The sequence below is a fragment of the Hyla sarda genome, chromosome 7, assembly GCF_029499605.1.
Source record: "Hyla sarda isolate aHylSar1 chromosome 7, aHylSar1.hap1, whole genome shotgun sequence".
NCBI classification, from domain to species: Eukaryota; Metazoa; Chordata; class Amphibia; order Anura; family Hylidae; genus Hyla; species Hyla sarda.
This window is the reverse complement of record NC_079195.1, coordinates 54,827,625-54,854,748: the sequence shown is the minus strand read 5'-3', so window position 1 is coordinate 54,854,748 and position 27,124 is coordinate 54,827,625. Positions and strand designations below refer to the sequence as shown.

General features: G+C 43.5%; 1 protein-coding gene across 1 annotated transcript; it reads left to right on the top strand.

The window, feature by feature from the left end:
* Nucleotides 1–695: 695 nt before the first annotated feature.
* Nucleotides 696–26,426, top strand: ABRAXAS2 (abraxas 2, BRISC complex subunit). The gene is made up of 9 exons (XM_056529073.1): nt 696–817; nt 4,437–4,527; nt 6,135–6,171; nt 15,272–15,338; nt 17,713–17,903; nt 20,895–21,014; nt 22,782–22,866; nt 22,939–23,053; nt 25,287–26,426. The coding sequence occupies exons 1-9, from the start codon at nt 746–748 to the stop codon at nt 25,667–25,669; spliced, it is 1,161 nt and encodes a 386-aa protein (XP_056385048.1). The 5' UTR covers nt 696–745; the 3' UTR covers nt 25,670–26,426.
* The last annotated feature ends 698 nt before the right edge of the window (nt 26,427–27,124 follow it).

Below are 27,124 nucleotides of genomic sequence, written 5' to 3'. Positions count from 1 at the left end.
ACATACATGGACTTCCTTTTCTTTACTTCTCTGGTCAATCATAGCCCATACTCGTCCCTGGAGAAAGTGGGTAAGTGACGGCCGCTCAGCCAATCACCGGCCTTGTCCCCAGAGTACCCCTTTAATTCCTAACGGCTTACACGTAATGTTGCATTGTGCAGAAGCTGCATTTGCATTATAGATGGTGAGTGACCGCTGCTATTAACAGCCCACACTCGCAGTCAATGGCCAACATCAACGATTGCGCAAATGTCTGACATTAACCTCTTAAATGCAATCATTGCATCCTTCTGAAGGTGTCTGTACTGGATACTTGGCTATCTACTATTAGAGTCTACCTTGGGCACACTTTATACGGAAAGCGCTGATCTCACAGAGCAGTGGAATGCAATAGCACAGCATTTGTTCAGTATAAGCAATCTGATTGCTTATAAAAGTCCCCTAGAGCAGTGTTTCCCAACCAGTGTGCCTCCAGCTGTTGCCAAACTACAACTCCCAGCATGCCCGGACAGCCAAAGGCTGTCCGGGCATGCTGGGAGTTGTAGTTTTGCAACAGCTGTGAGCACCCTGGTTGGAAAACACTGCTAGGGGTTAATACTCCTACAGTCCCAGCACTGCAGGATGTAAGAAAAAAAAAAGTTAATTTAGCAGACTACAATTCCCAGAATTCCCCGGAGTGCCGTGCGTGTGACGTCATGTCAGGGCGGCGGCACGTCGCGTTGTGGGAGGGAGCGGGTTCACCATCATGGCGGCTTCCATTTCGGGTTATACGTTTAGTTCCTTGTGTTATCACAGCGCAAATAGCAACTCGGATCACGTAAGTGGCATGGGGCCCGAGGAGGCGAGCGCCGGGGCCCGGTGTGTGGAGGGAGGAGCGGGGGGAAGGTGACCGGCAGCGGGGAGGAAGTACCCGGGTGTGGAGCTGTGACTGCTCCGGGAGATGACAGGGAGCGGGGCGGCTGTCCGGGCTGTCATCAGGGGCAGCTTCACTACAGCGGCGGCGACTGCACGGTGCGGGGCCCTGAGTCATAGAGAGGAGGGACAGACATGTGACCTCATGGGGTGGACGTGTGACATCACTATGGGAACGTGTGACATCACTATGGGAACGTGTGACATCATTATAGGAACGTGTGTGTGTGTGTGACATCATTATAGGAACGTGTGTGTGTGTGTGTGTGTGTGTGACATCACTGTGGGAACGTGTGACTTCATTATAGGAACGTGTGTGTGACATCACTATAGGAACGTGCGTCTGTGTGTGACATCATTATAGGAACGTGTGTCTGTGTGTGACATCATTATAGGAACGTGTGTCTGTGTGTGTGACATCATTATAGGAACGTGTGTGTGTGTGTGTGTGTGTGTGTGACATCACTGTGGGAACGTGTGACTTCATTATAGGAACGTGTGTGTGACATCACTATAGGAACGTGCGTCTGTGTGTGACATCATTATAGGAACGTGTGTCTGTGTGTGACATCATTATAGGAACGTGTGTCTGTGTGTGTGACATCATTATAGGAACGTGTGTGTGTGTGTGACATCATTATAGGAACGTGTGTGTGTGTGTGACATCATTATGGGAACGTGCGTCTGTGTGACATCATTATAGGAACGTGCGTCTGTGTGTGACATCATTATAGGAACGTGCGTCTGTGTGACATCATTATAGGAACGTGCGTCTGTGTGTGACATCATTATAGGAACGTGTGTGTGTGACATCATTATAGGAACGTGTGTGTGTGACATCATTATAGGAACGTGTGTGTGTGACATCATTATAGGAACGTGTGTGTGTGACATCATTATAGGAACGTGTGTGTGTGACATCATTATAGGAACGTGTGTGTGTGACATCATTATAGGAACGTGTGTGTGTGACATCATTATAGGAACGTGTGTGTGTGACATCATTATAGGAACGTGTGTGTGTGACATCATTATAGGAACGTCTGTGTGTGACATCATTATAGGAACGTCTGTGTGTGACATCATTATAGGAACGTCTGTGTGTGACATCACTATAGGAACGTGTGTGTGTGACATCATTATAGGAACGTCTGTGTGTGACATCATTATAGGAACGTCTGTGTGTGTGACATCATTATAGGAACGTTTGTGTGTGTGTGTGTGTGTGACATCATTATAGGAACGTGTGTGTGTGTGTGACATCATTATAGGAACGTGTGTGTGTGTGACATCATTATAGGAACGTGTGTGTGTGTGTGACCATTATAGGAACGTGTGTGTGTGTGACATCATTATAGGAACGTGTGTGTGTGTGACATCATTATAGGAACGTGTGTGTGTGACATCATTATAGGAACGTGTGTGTGTGACATCATTATAGGAACGTGTGTGTGTGTGTGTGTGACATCACTGGGAACGTGTGTGTGTGACATCATTATGGGAACGTGTGTGTGTGACATCATTATAGGAACGTGCGTCTGTGTGTGACATCATTATAGGAACGTGCGTCTGTGTGTGACATCATTATAGGAACGTGTGTGTGTGTGACATCATTACAGGAACGTGTGTGTGTGTGTGACATCATTACAGGAACGTGTGTGTGTGTGACATCATTACAGGAACGTGTGTGTGTGACATCATTATAGGAACGTCTGTGTGTGTGACATCACTATAGGAACGTGTGTGTGTGTGTGTGTGTGTGACATCATTATAGGAACGTGTGTGTGTGTGTGTGACATCACTATAGGAACGTCTGTGTGTGTGTGTGACATCATTATAGGAACGTGTGTGTGTGTGACATCATTATAGGAACGTCTGTGTCTGTGTGTGTGTGTGTGTGACATCATTATAGGAACGTGTGTGTGTGACATCACTATAGGAACGTCTGTGTGTGTGTGTGACATGATTATAGGAACGTGTGTGTGTGTGACATCATTATAGGAACGTGTGTGTGTGTGACATGATTATAGGAACGTGTGTGTGTGACATCATTATAGGAACGTGTGTGTGTGTGACATCATTATAGGAACGTGTGTGTGTGTGACATCACTGGGAACGTGTGTTTGTGTGACATCATTATAGGAACGTGTGTGTGTGACATCATTATAGGAACGTGTGTGTGTGTGTGTGACATCATTATAGGAACGTTTGTGTGTGTGTGACATCATTATAGGAACGTGTGTGTGTATGTGTGACATCATTACAGGAACGTGTGTGTGTGTGACATCATGGGAACGTGTGTGTGTGTGTGTGACATCTTTATAGGAACGTGTGTGTGTGTGACATGATTATAGGAACGTGTGTGTGTGACATCATTATAGGAACGTGTGTGTGTGTGACATGATTATAGGAACGTGTGTGTGTGACATCATTATAGGAACGTGTGTGTGTGACATCATTATAGGAACGTGTGTGTGTGTGACATCACTGGGAACGTGTGTTTGTGTGACATCATTATAGGAACGTGTGTGTGTGACATCATTATAGGAACGTGTGTGTGTGTGTGTGACATCATTATAGGAACGTTTGTGTGTGTGTGACATCATTATAGGAACGTGTGTGTGTGTGTGTGACATCATTACAGGAACGTGTGTGTGTGTGACATCATGGGAACGTGTGTGTGTGTGTGACATCTTTATAGGAACGTGTGTGTGTGTGTGTGTGACATCATTACAGGAACGTGTGTGTGTGTGACATCATGGGAACGTGTGTGTGTGTGTGTGACATCTTTATAGGAATGTGTGTGTGTGTGACATCATTATAGGAACGTGTGTGTGTGTGTGTGTGTGTGTGACATCTTTATAGGAACGTGTGTGTGTGTGACATCATTATGGGAACGTGTGTGTGTGACATCTTTATAGGAACGTGTGTGACATCACTGTGGGAACGTGTGTGTGTGTGACATCACTGTGGGAACGTGTGTGTGTGTGTGTGTGACATCATTATAGGAACGTGTGTGTGTGTGACATCACTGTGGGAACGTGTGTGTGTGTGTGTGTGTCTGTCAGGTCATGCTGTGAGTTGTAGTCTTGCAGGAGAGCTGAAGGTTGGATACACGGCTCTAAGCAGACAAGAGATGAACCATTATACAGGTCATCCCCCTGTCACATGACTGTTCTTCTCTCGTCATCCTGAACCATTTCTCGTTCTGAACTATTAGTGTTAAAGGGCTTGTCCAGCTAAAGAAACAACCCGTCTATAATAAAGTAACTTACTGATATATTCTGTCCCCTCCCATGTTGTCCCTGCATAAGGCCACAACATAACTGCTCCTATTCTAGTCAGTGGGGTTGGCTGCAATTCCCAGTATAGCTGGTGGCCGGGATCACTGCTGTACAGGAAAATACAAGGGGATGTTAAGACCTTTGATCTTCATTTAGTGATTGATTCCTTGATTTTCATCTTGGGCTGGGAATAAATAGAAGTTTATATGCCATTTACTATATATTTTTTTCGCTTTGCAGGAGGGCTTCTTACTAGGTGAAGTGAGACAAGAAGAGTCGTTCTCGATCAGTGATTCTCAGATTAGTAACACAGAACTATTACAAGTTATAGGTGAGTCGTCTTGTGCGTCTTCCTCTACCTTAAAGGGGTACTCCGGTGGAAAACATTTATTTTTTATATGAACTGGTGCCAGAAAGTTAAACAGATTTTTAAATGACTTCTGTTAAAAAAAAAATCTTTACCCTTCCAGTACTTTTTAGCAGCTGTATGCCACAGAAGAAATTCTTTTCTTTTTTAATTTATTTTTTGTCTTGTCCACAGTGCTCTCTGCTGACACCTCTGTCCGTGTCAGGAACTGTCTGGAGCAGGAGAGGTTTGCTATGGAGATTTGCTTAGCTCTGGACAGTTCATGACATGGACAGAGATGGCAGCAGAGAGCACTGTGGACAGACTGGAAAGAACTACACAACTTCATCTGGAGTATACTGCAGCTGATAAGTACTGGAAGGATTAAGATTTTTATATAGAAGTATATTTTCTTATTCATTTATGTTATTTAAAATCAGCAATTTTGTCATTTGTTGTAGGCCGTTGACCATGCAGGGTCAACAACGTAAAGGGATATTAAATATCAGGAAAGTCATAATTAGAGATGAGTGAACTTACAGTAAATTCGATTCGTCACGAACTTCTCGGCTCGGCAGTTGATAACTTCCTGCATAAATTAGTTCAGCTTTCCGGTGCTCCGATGGGCTGGAAAAGGTGGATACATTCCTAGGAGACTCTTTCCTAGGACTGTATCCACCTTTTCCAGCCCACCGGAGCACCGGAAAGCTGAACTAATTTATGCAGGATAAGTCATCAACTGCCGAGCCGAGAAGTTTGTGACGAATCGAATTTACTGTAAGTTCGCTCATCTCTAGTCATAATAGTTTGGACAATTCCACACGGCCTTACCAAAAATGTTTATTCCACACGGCCTTACCAAAAATTTTTAACATATTTTCTTTACTTTTTTTATGATTTTCTTCTTACATTTTTAAATTGTTTGCTTATTTCAGTGTTTCCCATCCAGGGAGCCTCCAGCTGTTGCAAAACTACAACTCCCAGCATACCCGCACAGCCAAAGGTTTCCGAGCATGCTGGGAGTTGTAGTTTTGCAACAGCTGGAGGCTCCCTGGTTGGGAAACACTGGCTTATATAGATCAATGTAAAGTATAGGCATTACATTGATCTATGAGATCAGCACTCTATTGCTACAGTCTGCCATAAATGCAGCGATTGTGGAATTTAAACAGTTAAGCGACGGACATTGGAGTTTTCTCAGTTACCTGCGGGGTTTGTTGCGGGCCTGGCTCTGTGGCACGTATCATACTCCCTCACATAACCAATATCATAAATGTATCAGTAGAAAGGGCTGACACAAATTCAGTCGCCATGATGGCCTGGCACCTGGGATTTGTAGAGCCCTGTCATAGTGAACAGGCAGGGTGGCAGGCATGCAAACTGCTGCCCCATTTACCCAGGGAACAGCTGACCTCCATTCTTGTAATGTCGCGGTCGCAGCCATCCGACCTCTACCGATCAGCTAGTTATGTCCTATCCCTGTGTCTTGGAGATAACTTTCAATCTCGGAATAGCCTTGTAATGTTTTGCCTGTTTCTGTATACTCCGTGTCATGTGTAAACTCTATTTTAGCTCCATTTTTACTTTTACAGAGATCCATAGGCATGAACCATGTACAAATCTTTTCAGGTAGGTTTCCTCCAAATGTTTCTTAAATTATTCAGATTTGCTTTGTTATTTTATAGACCAGGTTTGCTGGGGGTTATGCTGTTACATGATAGGAGATCTCTCTAGGCTTATTTACATTCTGGAGTCTCAGGTTGCCAGTGGGCAACACTTCTGTTAGCTAAAAGACATTAAATCCGTCTCGCCTGTGTGAGTGACACCACGTGGGTGACCAGGATGTGGGTATATAATGTATCCTGGTAGCAGTTTCTGTGCTTACAAATTAGACAAAGGTTAAATATTCAATTCAGCAAAACAGTAAATGTCACACTGACCCGTATGTCTCAGTAGAGACAGCCCCTTTTCTATATGCTTAATTAAAGGGGTACTCCGCTGCCCCATCGTTCAGAACATTTCACCTTCGCCAGTACGGCACCACCTGAGAATAACAAGAGCAGCCCTCCTCTCCAGCCGCAGTGTGTTTCCTGTCCCTATGGAAGCCTGATTGAGTGGGAGTCCCTGTCTCAGGTAGGGGAAGAAGCTGGGGGTGGGAGCGTAATTTCCACGTAGTTTCGGTTTTTCTCCTTTCCCCTGCTTACCTCCCTGGTGTGGTGAGGTTGTGGAGACTGTAGCCACTTACTTGTTGCGGCCTTCAGGTGGGGAGCACTGGTTGCCGGCGCATGCGCGTCAGGCCGGAACAGAGAGCGAAGAAACAGCTGGTAGTTCCTGTTCCTCCGCGCACGCACCTCGCTACGTCTTGTTTGACAGGGACGCAGGGCTGTGACGCTGCTGGGCTGATCTGACGTCGGAGGGGTCAGGTGATCGGGACCTGGATCTGACATCGGACGCCAGCGTAGCGGTACGGAAGCGCTTCCTGAATAGTATTTAGGAGACCTCTGTGCATGGTAGTGGTCTCTTTGTGATCCCAGCCAGCTAAGGGTGGGTTCAAACCACGTTTTTGCAATACGGTTCTGTATCAGGTTTTTTATTTTTTTTTTTTAAACGAATTCCTCAAAACCGGACTAAACTGTATCAAAATGTGTGTACCAGTTTTTATCTGTATTCAGTTTGAAAAATGATGTCCAGTTGCATCCGTTTTTTAAGAAAAAACTGTATACGTTTTTAACTTTTCACTCCATTATAAATAAAGTTTCACTTGTTTGACTGAAATTCAAAGAAAAAAAACTGTGTAAGTCAAAAACCGGATGGAACCGGACGCACATACGGTTCCCATTGACTCCAATGTTACAAAAAAAAAAAAAACACAAAAAAACGTATACGGTTTAATACAGTTTTTCACCCGGACCAAAAACCATGGTAGACCACAGTTTTCTGTCCGGCTAAAAAAAAGTAAAAAAAACCGTATGGTTTGAAAAACGGACACAACCGTATATATTATGGTGCATACAGTTTTGAATGGGAAGTCTATGGGCCTGGTTTTCTGTACGGTTGCATACTTTTTTATTTTATTTATTTTTTCCAACTGTATACCGAAACCGTATTGCAAAATCGTGGTGTGAACCCACCCTAAGAAGTATCTGCAAGTGGAAAACTCATCTCATCGTGAGCTCTAACAAAGAGGAATCACGACGGGAATCATCTGAAGTTTCAGCAAAGACCCCGTCCTCGGTACCTGCAAAAACCTGCAACATTTTTCTTTTTACACTTTTTAATTGTTTGTTTGCTTATATAAGTGTTTCCCAACCAGGGTGCCTCCAGCTGTTGCAAAACTACAACTCCCAGCATGCAGGGAGTTTTAGTTTTGCAACAGCTGGAGGCTCCCTGGTTGGGAAACACTGGCTTATATAGATCAATGTAAAGTATAAGCATTACATTGATCTGTGTGATCAGCGCTCTATTGCTACAGTCTGCCATGAGGTTGTGGAGTCTACAGCCACTTACTTGTTGCGGCCTTCAGTTGGGGAGCACTGATTGCCGGCGCATGCGCGTCAGGCCGGAACAGAAAGCGGAGGAACAGCTGATAGTGCCTGTGCCTCCGCGCGAGCTACGTCTTGTTTGACAGAGGGACGCATGACCGTGACGGTGCTGGGCAGATCTGACATCGGATGCTGGCGCAGCGGTACGGAAGCGCCTCCTGAATAGTATTTAGGAGGCCTCTGTGCATGGTAGCCGTCTCTTTGTGGTCCCAGCCAGCTAAGAAGTATCGGCAAGTGGAAAACTCATCTCATCGTGAACCACGACGGGAGTCGGCTGAAGTTACAGCAAAGTCCCCGTCCTCAGTACCTGCAAAAACCACCTATTCCTTCCTTTTTGGGGTTCATATGCTTAGTCTGGTTTATTTCTATTTTGCAGGGTGATGTTACTACAAATAAATCTACAAAAAAAATCCAAGCATGCAGAATATAATGCATGTAAGGCTAAGCTGCCACAGGGATATGACAAACAGACTTGTTCTTCCTGTGTAGTTAAAGTTTTTTCTACTGAGGTGCCAGCTCTGCCATCCTCAATGCAAGAGATAAGAAAAGAGATTTAAAATTCTTTTAAAGTCTATGAATACCTCTGCACCTGCTCCTGACGCTCCTGTGAGTGATGCTTTGCCCGGTGCAGGCTCAGAAGAAGAGGGAATTATCCTGGGTTCTGCGGTTCCTCATCTTCAGAAGATTCTACATCTGGGAGATCTTTTTTTCTAGCAGAAGACACGGAAAGCCTTATCAAAAGCATAAGACATGCCATGAATATTGAGGACCTCAAACAGGTCAAATCTGTACAGGATATCATGTTTGAGGGTTTGGAGCCAAAAAAGCGAGTTTTCCAAGTACATAGAAGCATTACTGATCTAATTAAAAAAAGAATGCGGTAATCCAGATAAAGTCTTTTTTTTTTTTTTACCAATGGCATTCAAGAGAAAATACCCGTTTGACACAGATCTAGTTTCCTGGGAGAAGGTTCCAAAAATTGATGCCTCTATATCTAAACTATCTAGGAAAGGAGCACTTCCAATGGAGGATCTTGGCCTTCTAAAGGATCCTATGGACAAAAAATCTGATTCTTTTTTGAAGCATTCATGGGAAGCTGCTACGGCTTTCTTTAACCTGTTAAGGACCCAGGGCGTACCTGTACGTCCTGAGTCCGCTCCCGATCTATAACGCGTGGCCACGCGTCATAGCGGGTCGGGCCCGGCCTCTAACAACGGCCGGGACCCGTGGCTAATAGCGCACGGCATTGATCGTGGTGCCGCACACTATTAACCCTTTAGACGCGGCGTTCAAAGTTGAACGCCGCGTCTAAAATGAAAGTGAAACCCTGCCGGTGAGCTCAGGGAGCTGTTCAGGATAGCCGCGGTGAAATCGCAGCATCCCGAACAGCTTACAGGACAGCAGGAGGGTCCCTACCTGCCTCCTCGCTGTCCGATCGCCGAATGACTGCTCAGTGTCTGAGATCCAGGCATGAGCAGTCATGCGGCAGAATCATCGATCACTGGTTTCCTATGAGAAGCCAGTGATCAATGTAAAAGATCAGTGTGTGCAGTGTTATAGGTCCCTATGGGAGCTATAACACGGCGAAAAAAAAAGTGAATAAAGATCATTTAACCCCTTCCCTAATAAAAGTTTGAATCACCCCCCTTTTCCCATAAAAAAAAAATGTGTAAATTAAAAATAAACGTGGTATCGCCGTGTGCGGAAATGTCCCAATTATAAAAATATATCGTTAATTAAACCGCACGGTCAATGGCGTGCGCTCAAAAAAATTCCCAAGTCCAAAATAGTGCATTTTTGATCACTATTTATGTCATGAAAAAAGCGATCAATAAGTCCTATCAATGCATAAACGGTACCACTAAAAACTTCAGATAAAGGCGCAAAAAATGAGCCCTCGTACCGCCCTGTACATGGGATAATAAAAAAAGTTATAGGGGTCAGAAGATGACAATTTTAAACATATAAATTTTCCTGCATGTAGTTATGATTTTTTCCAGAAGTACGACAATACCCAACCTATATAAGTAGGGTATCATTTTAATCACATGGACCTACAGAATAAAGATAAGTTGTCATTTTTACCGAAAAATGTACCATGTAGGAACGGAAGCCCCGAAAACATTTTTTTTCAATTTTTGTCTCACAATGATTTTTTTTTTCCGTTTCGCCGTAGATTTTTGGGTAAAACGACTGACGTCATTACAAAGTAGATTTGGTGGCGCAAAAAATAAGCTATCATATGGATTTTTAGGTGAAAAATTGAGTTATTGAGATTTTTTTAAAGGTAAGAAGGAAAAAACTAAAATGCAAAAACGGAAAAACCCCGGGTCCTTAAGGGGTTAAACCGAATGTCGCAGCCTCCTGGGTAGCTAGATCTATGCTAATCTGGATTGACCAGTTGTCTATGGACATTCAAAATAATGTCCCTCATGACCAATTGTTGTTCTCTGTCCCATTAATCAAAAAATCTGCAGCATTTTTGGCAGACTCCTCTTCTGATGCTTTAATGCTGTCTGCCAGATCTGTAGCAATGTCCAACTCTGGTCACATGGCCCTCTGGTTAAAATATTGGTCAGGGGAGGTTAGTGCCAAAAATAAGCTATGTGCCCTGCCTTGTGAGGGTAATCTGTTCGTTCCCCCTCTATCAGAAATCTTAGAGAAGGCCGGTGACCGGAAGAAAAACTTCCCTATTTTCCCTCCCTTCAGACCTAATATTTCTCTAATAGAAAATCCAGAGGTCAGACCCACAAATCTGGGGAACCCTCTAGATGGCGAGTTCCCAAGAAATCTAAAGGATACCTGTTTAATCAGCCGTCCTCTATAGCTAAGAAACCAGGTCAGCAGTGACGGGGTGGTTAGAGTCGGCGGCAGGCTGAGAAAGTTCTTTTCAGAGTGGGAGCAGATTTCAAACCTCTCCTGGGTACTAAACACTATAAAGAATGGTCTTTCTCTAGAATTGTCCTCTTCTGACCCCTATACATTTATTTTTCCACGTACGGGGCTCATTTTTTTGGCGCCGTGATCTGAAGTTTTAATCAGTACCATTTTTTTATCGCTTTTTATTCCTTTTTTATATGGTATAAAAAGTGACCAAAAATACGCTATTTTGAACTTTGGAATATTTTTGTGCATACGCCATTGACTGAGGTTTAATTCAGGATATATTTTTATAGTTCGGACATTTTCACACACTGTGATACCACATATGTTTTTATTATGTGTATATATTTTTTATATGGAATTTGGGAAAAGGGGGGGGGGTGATTTAAACTTTTAATAAGGAAGGGGTTAATGTGTTTGCTTATAAACTTTTTTTAAACTTTCTTTTTATTCACTTTTAGTCCCCTTAAGGGACTTTTAGGAGGAATCATTTGATTCCTCATACAGATCAATGTGGTTTCATAAAACCATTGATCTGTGTGCTCTGCGCTCGATTGATAAAGCCTGGTCCTGCCACGCTTTATCATTCTGAGCGCCAGAGCTGCCGTGGAAGGAGAGGTAAGCCCTCAGGCTACCTCCACAGTGGATCGTTCCTTATCTGGACAACTTACTCCAGACGGAAGAGGAATTAAACATTTTTTTTTTTTAGATCATACCCTAAAAATTCTGCAGAAATTGGGGTGGATAATAAATTGGTCAAAGTCCTCTCTGGTCCCGGCAAAGAAAAAGCCCTTTTTAGGAGTCATCCAAGATGGCTCGGCAGTTGATGACTTTTCCTGCATAAATTAGTTAAGCTTTCAGGTGCTCCGGTGGGCTGGAAAAGGTGGATACAGTCCTAGGAGACTCTTTCCTAGGACTGTATCCACCTTTTCCAGCCCACCGGAGCACCGGAAAGCTGGACTAATTTTTGCTGGAAAAATCATCAACTGCCGAGCCGAGACGTTCGTGAGGAATCAAATTTACTGTAAGTTCGCTCATCTCTAGTCAGGACAATAGGAGGAATTGAGCCGCGGGTCCCAAACTGCACCAAATCTATCCACCTGGTCCTCTCTAATGGCAGCTAGTTTCTCATTGAGCATAATAGAATTGATTCTATCCAGTACCAGGGAGAAGGTCAAGACAGGTCGCCTGCAATGTGCTGCAATATGTATTCTGGTCGCCATTAAAATATATTGAGAAAGTTTAAATACTTGAAAGCGCATGCTCGCTGGTTTATGACTCAAAAGGCAGAATGCAGGGGTACGGGGAACGCTGACCTCCAATATCGTAGTAAGTAGATCCAAGATTTGTCTCCACAATGCGGCAACCACCGGGCAACCCCACCAGGTGTGATACATGGTACCATTAACCCCACACCCCCGAAAGCATAATGGACATACCAGTGGATAAATGACGTGGAGGCGTGCAGGTACCCTATATGTGCGATGAAGTATTTTCAATGAAGAGACCTGCCAACTACCTCTACTAATTGTTGTGCAGCATTCCCTTATATGCTCATTTAAAGGGGTACTCCACTGGGAAAAACATTTTTTAAATCAACTGGTGCCAGAAAGTTAAACAGATTTGTAAATTACTTCTATTAAAAAAAATCTTAATCCTTCCAGTACTTATCAGCTGCCATATGATCCACAGGAAGTTGTTTTCTTTTTGAATTTCCTTTCTGCCTGACCACAGTGCTCTCTGCTGACACCTCTGTCCATTTTAGGAACTGTCCAGAGTAGGAGTAAATCCCCATAGAAAATCTCTCCTGCTTTGGACAGGTCCTAAAATGGACAGAGGTGTCAGCAGAGAGCACTGTGGTCAGACAGAAAGGAAATTCAAAAAGAAAACAACTTCCTGTGGATCATATGGCAGCTGATAGGTACGGGATGGATTAAGATTTTTTTAATAGAAGCAATTGACAAATCTGTTTAACTTTCTGGCACCAATTTATTTAAAAAATATATATACCGTATTTTTCGCCATATAAGACCCACTTTTTCTTCCCCTAAAACTCTGGGGGGGAAAGTTAGTGCGTCTTATACGGCGAATACACACCTATCGCGGCGGTCCCTGCGGCCATCAACGGCCGGGACCCCCGGCTAGTACAGGACATCAGCGATCGCGGTGACTCCCTGTATTAACCCTTCAGACACGGCGATCAAAGCTGACCGCCGCGTCTGAAGCGAAAGAGACACTAACCCGGCTCAGCCGGGCTGTTCGGGACTGGCACAGGGAAATCGCGGCGTCCCGAACAGCTTACAGGACACCGGGAGGGACCTTACCTGCCTCCTCGGTGTCTGCTCCGTGCCGGGATCCCCTGCATGGCTGGCGATCTCCTTTGACGTCGTCCCGTCATCCAATAGGAGTGGCGTGCGTAGCGACGTGATGACGGCGGCGGAGAGCGTCGATCCCGGGGAAGATGATGTCCGGAGCGTCGGGAACACCATGGGGACGCGGCAACAGCAATGGAGCGACATCCAGGGCAGCGGTGACGGGTCCAGAGCGGCGGGGACACTTATTACCTCCTATACCAGTGGTCTTCAACCTGCTGACCTCCAGATGTTGCAAAACTACAACTCCCAGCATGCCCGGACAGCCAACGGCTGTCCGGGCATGCTGGGAGTTGTAGTTTTGCAGCATTTGGAGGTCCGCAGGTAGAAGATCACTGTTGGGTTCAGAATCTTTTTTTTTTTTTTTTTCTAGATTTTGCACCTTTAAAATTGGGTGCGTCTTATATGGCGGTGCGTCCTATAGGGCGGAAAATACGGTTGTTTTCCAGTGGAGTACCCCTTTTAAGAAGGCTCTTCTGGTCTTGGAAATTCACTGAGGGGCTGGAGAGGAGGGCTCTTCTTTTTATTCTCAGGTTTCCTGTCCCTAGGGGCAGAGTCCCTCTCTAAGGTGGTGCCGTCATGGCGAAGGGGAAACAACATTACCAGTGAATAATTACCGACTTTTGTTCCGAACGCTTGGAGCAGGCTACTGCCACACCCCCTCCCATAAACTTGCATTGAGGGGGTGTGGTGTGACATCACGAGGGGTCATAGTTGTGACATCACTACCTCTGCTGCCGGCACCCAGTGTTCATTTAAACGCTGTGTGCTGCAGAGATTGCGGGGGTCCCAGCTGCGGGACCCCCACGATCAGACATCTTATTCCTTTTCCTTTGGATAGGGGATAAGATGTCTAGGCACAGAGTACCCCTTTTAAGGCATATGGCCATCTTAGGTATAACTCATTTAGGACCCTGAGCAGGAAGCCAGCAACAAAATAATTTTCATACTCCAAGCATATTCCTGTATTATAGTTGGCATGTGGTACCACATTTTGGCAAAATCTACAAGACACTGCGTACAATGTATGATCTGCTGCTTGCCATGCCCACTGCTATTTAAAGGGGTACTCCCCTGGAAATTATTATTTTTTTAAATCAACTGGTACCAGAAAGTTAAACAGATTTGTAAATTACTTCTATTTAAAAATCTTAATCCTTCCAGTACTTATCAGCTGCTGTATGATCCAAAGGAAGTTCTTTGATTTTCCTTTCTGTCTGAGCACAGTGCTCTCTGCTGACGCCTCTGTCCATGTCAGGAACTGTCCAGAGCAGGATAGGTTTGCTATGGGGACTTGCGCCTGCTCTGGACAGAGGTGTCAGACAGAAAGGAAATTCAAAAAGAAAAGAACTTCCTGTGGATCATACAGCAGCTAAGTACTGGAAGGATTAAGATTTTTTTAATAGAAGTAATTTACAAATCTGTTTAACTTTCTGGCACTAGTTGATTTAAAAAAAAAAATTAAAATAAAAGTTTTTCCAGGGGAGTACCCCTTTAAGCAGTGGACTTGCCATTTAGTTCATATTGCATTGGATGACACAGAATTTTTTTATTTTTATTTATTTTTTCTTAGGTTGGTTCCTACCTGACTAAATGTTTTTACAATCCCAGAAATCTCCTTGAAGTGGTTAAATTCTCTGATATTTAGACCTGTCAGGAAATTAGAAAAATACTTATAGCTCACACGATAAATGTAAAATTACAGTTATGGGGTCAATTCCCATGTACAGTATTCTGCGCAGATTTGATACGCAGGATTTCAAGTCAGTCAGTTTACATTATAAATCTGCTGCAGAAAATCCTGCGCAGAAAATCTGCGCAGGATCCTGTACGTGTGAATAGACCCATAAGGCCTTTTGACTGTTTCATCAATACATTATCTTGTTTTCTATTGTGTTTTTAGATGTTTCTTTTTTTTTTTTCTCCTCACAGCTTTTATGATTATGCGGGCACTATCAACGAAGAAAGTTTTAATCGTATTCTCAAGGACAGACGGAAAGTAGGGTCCTCTTTTTGTTTTCTCAGTAACGTTTTCGTGTATTTAAATGTATGTGCTAAAGCAGTGGTCTCAAACTGTGGCCCTCCAGATGTTGCAAAACTTCAACTCCCAGCGTGCCCGGACAGCCAACGGCTGTCCGGGCACGCTGGGAGATGAAGTTTTGCAACATCTGGAGGGCCACAGTTTGAGACCACTGTGCTAAACAATATTTAAAGGGGTATTCCAGGGGAAAAAAATTTTTTTAGATATCAACTGGCTCCAGAAATGTAAACAGATTTGTAAATTACTTCTATTAAAAAATCTTATTGCTTCCAATAATTATCACCTGCTGAAGTTGAGTTGTTCTTTTCTGTCTGGCAACAGTGCTCTCTGCTGACATCTGTCTGTCTTGGGAACTGCACAGAATAGAAGAAGTTTGCTATGGGAATTTGCTCCTACTCTGGACAGTTCCCGAGACAGGTATCATCAGAGAGCACTTAGACAGAAAAGAACAACTCAACTTCAGCAGCTCATAAGTACTGTAAGGATTAAGATTTTTTTTTTTATAGACTCTGGGGAACTCTGGTGGAAAGAAGTAGAAAACAAATGTTTTCAAATCAACTGGTGCCTGAAAGTTAAACAGTTGTAAATTACTTCTATTAAAAAAAAAAAATCTTAATCCTTCCAGTACTTATTAGCTGCTGTATAAAACAGAGAAATGTGTGATTTTCTTTCCAGTCTGACAAAAGTGCTCTCTACTGACACCTCTGTCCGTGTCAGAACTGTCCAGAGTAGAATCATATCCCCATAGAAAACCTCTCCGCCTGGACAGTTCCTGACACGGACAGAGGTGTCAGTAGAGAGCACTGTTGTCAGGTTGGAAAGAACTTCACAAATTTCTCTGTAGTATATAGAAGCTGATAAGTACTAGAAGGGTTAAGATTTTTAAATAAAAGTGATCTACAAACCTGTTTAACTTTCTTGCACCAGTTGATTTGAAGAAAACTTTTTTTCCACCGGAGTGCCTCTTTAATTTACAAATCTGTTTAACTTTCTGGAGCCAGTTGATATATAAAAATTTTTTTTTCCTGGATAACCCCTTTAACAGTTTATCCAGCCATATAAAACGTATGTCCTATCCTAAGAATGAGCCATCAGATTTCGGATCAGTGGATTTCTGACTCCCAGCACCCACACTGATCAGTTGTAGGAAGGGGCCATAGCACTTGTGTGAGCCCCTTCAATGTTTATTTTATCTCAAGTGAAGCGGACAGCGCTGCAGTACTTTGTGCTGAGTATGGCGATTAGAGATGAGCGAACTTACAGTAAATTCGATTCGTCACGAACTTCTCGGCTCGGCAGTTGATGACTTATCCTGCGTAAATTAGTTCAGCTTTCAGGTGCTCCGGTGGGCTGGAAAAGGTGGATACAGTCCTAGGAAAGAGTCTCCTAGGACTGTATCCACCTTTTCCAGCCCACGAGAGCACCTGAAAGCTGAACTAATTTATGCAGGAAAAGTCATCAACTGCCGAGCCGAGAAGTTCGTGATGAATCGAATTTACTGTAAGTTCGCTCATCTCTAATGGCGATGCATGTTTGAGCAACAGTAAACGTGAAAGGCTGGAGTGCTACGGCCCATTGATGGGGGTACTGGTAGTAGATTATCCCTTTAAATAGCAAAGTGTGTTAGACTGTGATAAACTATGGATATTGCAGTCATACACATGACTCGGTTATGTTGCTTATTGGGACAGATTTATAAACTGACTTAAAGGGGTACTCCACTGGAAAACTATTATTATTATTATTGTTGTTATTATTATTTTTTTTTTTTAATCAACTGGTGCCAGAAAGTCAAAATGATTTGTAAATTACTTCTATTAAAAAAAAAAATCTTAATCCTTCCAGTACTTATCAGCGGCTGTTATGATCCACAGGAAGTTCTTTTCTTTTTGAATTTCCTTTGTGCCTGACCACAGTGCTCTCTGCTGACGCCTCTGTCCATTTTAGGAACTGTCCAGAGTAGAAGCAAATCCCCATAGCAAATCTCTCCTTCTCTGGACAGTTCCTAAAATGGACAGAGGTGTCAGCAGAGAGCAATGTGGTCAGACAGAAAGGCATTTCAGAAAGGAAAGAACATCCTGTGGATCAGAAGAGCAGCTGAAGAGTACTGGAAGAATTTTAAACATTTTTTTTAAATAGAAGTAATTTACAAATCTGTTTAACTTTCTGGCACCAGTTGTTTTAAAAATAAAAAAAAATGTTTTCCACCGGAGTGCCCCTTTATAAAAATACTATCTTTGTTGCGCATAACAACCAAGCATATGGGCAGCAGACAGCTTCTTTTTGGCTTGGTCTGCGTTATGTAACTTGAATGGTCCTTTGTGATTTGCAGAACGTGATTGGTTGGTACAAGTTTCGAAGAAACACCCAACAGCAGATGTCGTATAGAGAACATATTTTGCACAAGCAGTTAACTCGCCTTCTTGGTGTTCCTGACCTCGTCTTCCTGCTCATCAGCTTCATTTCTACTGCCAACACTTCCACTCATGCCTTGGAATATGTGCTCTTCAGGCCTAATCGCAGGTGGGTGTCATTTATATTCCATATAAGCTTAAAGTCTCTAGCTCTAATTTTAAGGAAATTTGAGGCTATTACTACATAACCAAAAAAGTATTTCTTTGGACATTCAGTATGTAATGCTTGTTATTTATTAGATCATCTGATGCAGATAAGGCCTCCATCATGAAGGGAACAGGGAGGTTATACTAGAAGTGTTTCCCAATCAGTGTGCCTCCAGCTGTTGCAAAACTACAACTCCCAGCATGCCCGGACAGCCTTTGGCTGTCCGGGCATGCTGGGAGTTGTAGTTTTGCAACAGCTGGAGGCACACTGGTTGGGAAACACTGTACTATAAGATAGAAGGTGCTGATGGCTATTTAAATTGGGCTGCAACACATGTGCACAGAACCATACATGCAGCTTTACCACAAGCTGGTGCACTTGTCATATTGATTTTTAACTGCTTAAAGGGGAAAACTTTTTTTTTATTTTTTTTTTATGAACTGGTGCCAGAAAATTAAACAGATTTGTAAATGACTTCTATTTAAAAAAAAAAAAAAAAAAAATCTTAAAGGGGTACTCCGCCCCTAGACATCTTATCCCCTATCCAAAGGATAGGGGATAAGATGTCAGATCGCCGCGGTCCCGATGCTGGGGACCCCGGGGATCGCTGCTGCAGCACCTCGCTATCATTACTGTGCAGACGGACAATATAGGGTCCGGAGCATCGTTACGTCACGGCTCCGCCCCTTGTGACTTCACGGCCCGCCCCCGTCAATACAAGTCTATGAGAGGGGGCGTGGCGGTCATCACGCCCCCTGCCATAGACTTGCATTAAGGGGACGGGCCATGATGTCACGCTGCTCCGGCCCCTGTATCGCCCGTCATTACGCACAGAACGAACTCGCTCTGTGCAGCAATGATGGCGGAGTGCCGCAGCGGCGATCCCCGGGGTCCCCAGCAGCGGGACCGCGGCGATCTGACATCTTATCCCCTATCCTTTGGACAGGGGATAAGATGCCAGGGGCGGAGTACCCCTTTAAACCTTCCAGTACTTATCAGCTGCTGTTATGATCCACAGGAAGTTCTTTTCTTTTTGAATTTCCTTTCTGCCTGACCACGGTGCTCTATGCTGACACCTCTGTCCATTGTAGGAACTGTCCAGAGCAGGAGAGGTTTCAATGGGGATTTGCTCCTACTCTGGACAGTTCCTAAAATGGACAGAGGTGTCAGCAGAGAGCACTGTGGTCAGGCAGAAAGGAAATTCTAAAAGAAAAGAACTTCCTGTGGATCATAACAGCTGCTGATAAGTACTGGAAGGATTAAGATTTTTTTAATAGAAGTAATATACAAATCTGTTTAACTTTCTGGCACCAGTTGATTTAAATTTATTTTTTCGATGGAGTACCCCTTTAATGACCATTTATATGGAGACCAGCAAGGGTACTTTGGCAGAGCTGATACTTTTTACGCTGGCGGTTTAGAAGCACGGCACTGGTCTCCTGAAGGCCAGTTTAACCCATCACTTCCCACAATCAAATCCTGACTGCAGCATTTAATGAATTTGTATGATTCTGTGACCCCTATTGGCAGCCAGCGTACACAATGTCTGGGTGCTGGTTGGCTTAAATCCGAAGGCTCCCTGGCCTACCATGTATGTGCTACAATACAGCCATACAGGAATTATACCAATATTTCACTGCCTTTAAAAATTTATAAAAGAACAAGACGTTACTTGAACCCAAAATGATGCCTATAAAAATTACTTGTCCTGCAAAAAACAAGCTCTCGTATGGCAGTGTCAACCAAATAAAAAATTAGAAAAATAGTATAGACTATAAGAATGCTCTGCCAAAGGTGACTTACAGTGTACCTATCATAGTGCAAAAAAAAAAGAGCTATGTTACTCAGGACCCAATCCTGATCATGTGCATATAATTTTTATGTGTCTCGGACCTATATATCCAGAGATATAAGCATTTATCTGCTGGTGAGTTACTTTTTCATTGTGCAGGCTGGAGGGGGCGTGTCAGTCTGTCTCCCTCACAGGAGCAAGCCTGGGCAGTCAGCCAATCAGTACTCTCTACTCTGTAACCCTTTCCTCTCTGGTTTTATGCTGTGTCATGTGTCAGAGGAAGATGCTTGGAGCTTTCCTGCAGTAATCGGAAGGCATTATGGTGAATTTATAACGGGATAAAATGTATAAATATAAGAATAGATCTTTATAAAATTAGTGCAAGGATTTTTTAGATAAAAGTACAACATTTTTATGAATACATGTTCTATCTGTTTTATCTTCTCCTAGTAAAGCTGGATGCTAATCAGCATAGCTGTCACTATGTGTGTCATTCATCTTTCACAGACTCCTGAATGTCTGATCAACTTCTTTGTCATTCAGGAGTCCGAGAAAGCTGACTATTTCAGCATGCTGGGAGTTGTAGTTTAGTAACAACTGAAGCTGCAGTGTTTGTAAATAACTGTGTTAGAGCAGTGTTGCCTCCAGCTGTTGTAAAACTACAGCTCCCAGCATGTCCACACATCCTTTATCTGTAGTTTTGTATACACAATAGAAATCTCCTATACTGGATACCGGTATGCTTTACGGCCGGTATCCAGTATGCTGTAAAATCTAGACAAATCTGTCAGGCTAAAAGACAGGCGACCCCTAGTGGTGGCTAATTTGAGCTTGAATTTCAGGTGAAAATGTAATTTTTTTTAACAGGTGTAAATTGTGAAATGTCATAGGAGTCCTGCAATATATGAAAAGTTTTTAACAATGACAGTGCCTCTTTAAATTATATATACTGAGACAGGAGTCATTTGCTGCAGTTTGTATAGTTTATGTTGAACCTTCTTGGCAACTTCCAAACTTCTTCTGTATTTTGCTTACACTGATTGCTATAATAATAACCACCATATCATCATGGACTTGGCAGTAAAGCAGTCACACCTTTTTAATGTCACCACATTTTATGCACTAAAATCCTATTTCCGGATTCCTTTATTTTCCCCAAGGTATAATCAGAGAGTGTCTCTAACAATCCCAAACCTGGGCACAACCAGTCAACAGGAATATAAAGTGACGTCGGTGCCAAACACCTCACAGAATTATGCCAAAGTGATCAAAGAACATGGGTAAGTACATACATTGTAGAGTCATTGAAAATGAAGAATGGTTGGCACTTCAATGGAGTGACTAAGTAGTAGTGACCGTTTCAGCTGCTGCACCGTATTCTCTACTGCACTGCTTCCCAACCCGTGTTTATCCAGCTGTTGCAGAACATTTACTCCCATCTGCCCTCAGGACTTGAAGGGTGTTGTAGTCTTGCAACAGCTGTAGCGCCACAGGTTGGAGCCTATAACTGCAGCATTTGACAACAGCGCCACCTAGTGGTCAAATTAAGGTGACTTATGCTAAGTTAAAAGATATGAGAATCAAAACATTTGAAGCCAAAAAGATATGGCAGGGAATATGGGGACACTGGGGATAAGATTAAAGGAGATTATATTTATTTTTTCTTCTCCTTCTGTCGTGTGTGGGGTGGGGGGGGATGGTTGGGGTGGGCTAAAAAGAGTATTGTGCAAAGATGATGGTGTATAGAGATGTTTTTATAATATGTATTTTTTGCAAATGGAAAATAAAAATATAATTTAAAAAAATTAAATAAAAATAGGTGACTTATGCTGGTAAAAAGCGCAGTTGTTAATTGCAGTTTTTTTTCCAGCTTATGCTTGTATTTGTACTTAAAAGGGAATAAATATTAATCTTTGTAATAACTTTTTTTATACTTTTCCGCTCTTATTATTCTCCTAAGATTTTGGCTTTATCTACATTTTTTATATAGTTCTAAAATACATGTAAAAATCACTGGAGTTCTGTAATTTGATTCTAATTTTTTTCCAAATGTTTTACAGGTTCGAATGTAAAGCCTATTTTTCAGAATTGTCACCCTCAGCTTTGTCTATCATTGCAGCTCATTTATTTTAGGCTAAATGGGGTTGAGCCACAGTGTCTGACACAGCCTTGTAGAGTGGCGCTGTTTCTGTGACTAAAAGAGAAGCATGTATCTAATTTAAAGGGGTACTCCCCAAAGGATAGGGGATAAGATGGGGATAGGGGATAAGATGTCTGACTGCGGGGGTACCGCCGCTAAGGACCCCCACAATCTTGCATTCGGCACCCACCTCTTTGAGCCGTCTTCCCATAGACATGCATAGCGGGGGTGGGGCGTGATATCACATGGAGGCGGAGTTGTGACGTCACGGTACTCCGGCCCCCCGTGGTCGGCACCCGGCAGTTTGTAAGCTGGCAGCGTGGCGTGCAGCTCAAAGAGGTGGGTGCCGAATGCAAGATTGTGGGGGTCCCCAGTGGCGGGACCCCCGCGGTCAGACATCTTATCCCCTATCCTTTGGATAGGGGATAAGATGTCTTAGGGCCGGAGTACCCTTTTAAGACTACTCCTTTTTAAAGCGTAAGGGTCTATTCACACGGCAGAATTTCTGCTTGCGGAATTCTGCTTCAAATTAAAGCCCATAGACTTCTATGGGATTTCACACTCCCATTCACACTTCTGAATTTCGGCTTGCTTAGTGCAGTGTTTCCCAACCAGTGTGCCTCCAGCTGTTGCAAAACTACACTCCCAGCTTGCCCGGACAGCCAAAGGCTGTCCGGGCATGCTAGGATTTGTAGTTTTGCAACAGATGGAGTCACACTGGTTGGGAAACACTGGCTTAGTGACATGTCCTTTTTATTAGGGCTGCTATCCACAGCCTAGAACTACTGACATAGGACATGTCCCTTTAACGCAGGGAAGGTGCTTCTGGGACTTAGGGTGTTAAATATAGTAGTAGAGGTCCAGTATATCCTACTGACCATCAGTCTTTTTTGTTTTCTCATTGTAGTACCAATTTTTTTGACAAAGATGGTGTAATGAAGGACATCCGATTAATTTATCAGGTTTATAATGCGTTACAGGAAAAGGTTCAGGTAAGGAGATATCATCAGGAAAAATAAGGAGGATGAAATGCAGTAAAACTTACACTATACTTTCTTTTACAGGCAATCTGTGAAGAGGTAGAAAACAGCGAGAGGGTTGTAGAAGCTCACCAGTCAGAAGTAAATGAACTCCGAGCCCAGGTCTGCAAAAGGAAGGCAGAAAAGCAACGCAAAGAGAGTAAGAGTCTGTTCTTGTCTCAGGTTAAAATAAAACCTGTTCAGATTGCTTCCCAAACGCATACGTTTTGTTTGAATAGTCTACTATCTACAAAATGTATTCGCTCAGGAATCAGACCAGACATAGTCACTTTGGGGGAGATTTATTAAAACCTGTCCAGAGGAAAAGGTGACCAGTTGCCCATAGCAACCAATCAGATCGCTTCTTTCATTTTTAACAAGGCCTCTGTAAAATGAAAGCAGCGATCTGATTGGTTGCAATGGGGCAACTTTTCCTTTGCGCAGGTTTTGATAAATCTCCCCCTTTGTGTTTGCTATATGAAAGCCTTTCAGTATACTGTGGAATACATTTTCGCAGGTATTCTAGCTGCATAATCCTTAAAGGAGTACTCCGCCCCTAGATGTCAGATCGCCGGGGTCCCGCTGCGGCACACCGCTATCATTACTGCACAGAGCGGACTTGCTCCATGCGTAATTACGTCACGGCTCCGCCCCCTCGTGATGTAGCAGTCCGCCCCCTCAATGCAAGTCTATGGGAGGGGTCGTGGTGGCTATCACACCCCCTCCCATAGACTTGCATTAAGGGGGCGGGCCATGATGTCATGAGGGGCGGAGCCCTGACATCACTATGTTCCGGCCCCTGCACAGAGTTTGCTCTGTGCAGTAATGATAGCGAGGTGCCGCAGCCGAGATCCCGGGGGTCCCCAGCAGCGGGACCCCGGCGACCTGACATCTTATAAACAACCTTTAAAGATGTCCAGTGATAAGAAATGTATCCCCTATTCGCACAATAGGGGGTAAATGGCTGATCGCGGAGGTCTGATTGCTAGGACCCCCCGATCTCCCATACGGGTCCCCAGCAGTGCTGCTGTGTGCGACATTTAAGTGAGATGAATGGAGGGGGGGGGGCATGTTTCGACCAGCTGATGTGCTGGGCATAAAATGTGCTCTAGCAGGGGATACGTTTCTTAGCCCTGGACATCTTCTGTACTTGCCACAAACTCTCTGTCCCTTTTATCTGGGGCTAGCAGAAAATCACCCCCATACTCATTCTGATTGTACATGTATTTATAATGGGGGGGGGGGAGGAAAGAAAGCTACTGCCAGGCACCACTTTTGAAAGAAAGCTTAGAAGACCCCCAAACACGCTAGATAGCCAGCCTGTCTTGCTGAAATTGGCGTGTTTGATTGACTTTTCTGTAAGGTGTATGGATGACTTGTTTTATCCCTTTTTAAGTTGTGCAGAAGAGCTGTCATCCATCTTCCCCAGAACCCTAAATGTTGTTCAGCAAAAAATAAAAAATGTAAATGTATTCGTTTCACCTACCCAGACTGGCTGATAAGGGTCTTACAAAGGAGTCCTCGATCCCAGCTTTGCTGGATATTACTTGTGGATGTCGTTTTGTAGATGGATGTCCATAGCAAAATAATAGGAGACGTGTAACTAATATGCAAGAGAGAAAGGGGAGGGCACACTAAACGGCAACTTCACCTGCATGGAATGCGCCGCTCAACCTCGGCGACTTATAGGAGTACCTCCTGCGGGGTGCATATACTACAGATGAAGTATCAATAAATATGGTACAGAAGATGTGTATGTGCACTCACCATTCAATATAGGTCACTGCTAGAGATGAGCGAACTTACAGTAAATTCGGTTCGTCACAAACTTCTCGGCTCGGCAGTTGATGACTTTTCCTGCATAAATGAGTTCAGCTTTCAGGTGCTCCGGTGGGCTGGAAAAGATGGATACAGTCCTAGGAAAGAGTCTCCTAGGACTGTTTCCAGCCCACGGGAGCACCGGAAAGCTGAGCTAATTTATGCAGGAAAAGTCATCAACTGCCGAGCCGAGAAGTTCGTGACGAATCGAATTTACTGTAAGTCCGCTCATCTCTAGTCACTGCGTTCCGGGTCACGGGAAGCTGGATCTCAGCGTGGACGCATATAGGTAGCGATCTGAGGCAACGCCGGCAGTTTCGCACGTGAGTGCGTGCTTCTTCCGGCCTCTTGAGGCCGGAAGAAGCACGCACTCACATGCGAAACTGCCGGTGTTGCCTCCGAGCGCTACCTATATGCGTCCACGCTGAGATCCTGCTTCCCGTGACCTATATTGAGCGGTGAGTGTACATACACCTCTTCTGTACCATATATAAAATGAAATGTGTGCCTTTTATTTGTATTTATTGAAGTGAATTTATTTTTTGTATTTTTTTATTTTTTTTTTAAATCTCCAGATCTGCGTCAGTCCATGTTAATCCAGACACAAGTGCCTGCAGAGAGCATGGTAACGCTTGCGGACTGTTTAGGTGCCACTTCTAGACCACAAGAACTCCTTCCTCCTGCTTACTCAGAAGAGAGTATACATGCAGATGAAGGAGTAGATAGCACACCCGACATGCCCAGGCCACAGGCTGTGGGATCTTCCTGTCATGTCCGTCAAGAGGTTAAGGATATTGGCACAATCGCCTCTAAGACGGCTGTGAATGAAGACACGGAGGAATCCCCAAGTGAACATAGAAAGCCTCAGCACCGTTCAGAATCTCCTGACAGTGAGATGATAGAGGAGCAGCCTTACCAAGCTACCGCACAGCCAGATGGAGAACTGGCACAACAGTGACTAACACCTTCATGCCCAGACCTAGACTAAGGTCTCATTGTGGCATTGAAAGATGGAATGTAGACAGATGAAGCTGCCAGCCTTTTATTGGGAGTTCCTCAGCTGCCTGTGTGTGGGCCTTATACTCCCGTCAGCTTCCTGATTTCTGAATCGCCAGTACTTGTGTGAAGCTGAAGAGTACACCGAGCTGCTTGTTCTATGTCTCCTGTATATTTTGAGCCAGTACTGTCAACCTCAAGGGGGCGTTGTGTAGATTAAAGGGATTATTAGGTAATAAAGGGAGGCGGGACATTGAACAGCTCACACCCTATTATTATTTTTTTTACATTTATTTTATTTTTTTTAGCCTAAAATCTACCGTAAATTAAAGGGGTTATCCAGGAAAAAAACATACACACACACACACATAATATTTATATATATATATATATATAATATATATATATTCAATCATCTGGCTCCAGTTAAAGTTAAATTAGGTTAAAGGGGTTATCCAGAAAAAACATATATATATACACACACACATATTATTTATACATATATATATCTCATCTGGCTCCAGAAAGTTAAACAGATTTGTAAATTACTTCTATTAGAAAATCTTAATCCTTTCAGTACTTCTGATCTTCTGAAGTTAAGGTTGTTCTTTTCTGTCTAAGTAATCTCTGATGACACGTGTCTCGGGAATCGCCCAGTTTAAAAGAGGTTTGCTATGGGGATTTGCTTCTAAACTGGGCAGTTCCCGAGACAGGTGTCATCAGAGAGCACTTAGACAGAAAAGAACAACCTTAACTTCAGCAGCTCAAAAAAAAAAAAAAAAAAAAAAAAATATATATATATATATATATATATATATATATATATATATATATATATAATATAATATAGTTTTTTCCTGGATAACCCCTTTAACCTCTCAACTCCCAAAATAATAGCCAATGTAGCCAGAGGGTATATTTCCCCTTTTCAAGGCTCCTCCACAATATACTTTTCCATTCTCCCCGGCTGTCACTACCGCATAATCCCTTAAAATTCTACAATGTAATCAATTCATGCACCTTTGAAAAATATGATCAATTTACTAAATTGCACAATATTGCTTCTTTTGTATAGAAGGGTTTTTTATTATGCCCCCAACCCCAAATGAGCGATGGTTCTATTGTCTGTGGGATACAGAGTGAGACCCAGTGTTCTCCCTCAGATCACATGTGGCCATTTATCTAAACCTCAGCCTACAGAGAAACCAAAGTGTCCATACAAACCGGTGTCCTGGTGGGTAAGAGGAAGGGCTGGACATGTGGGAAGTAATCTGGAATAGAGCCGGACCCCCTGCACTAGGACACTGCGCCCAACCTCTGACTCCAGGGTTAACGAAAATCAAATTGTTGCCTGATTCTGAACTGCGTTGCAGACAAGTCACCTTACTCCATTTCCCTCTCCTCACATGAAAGTATG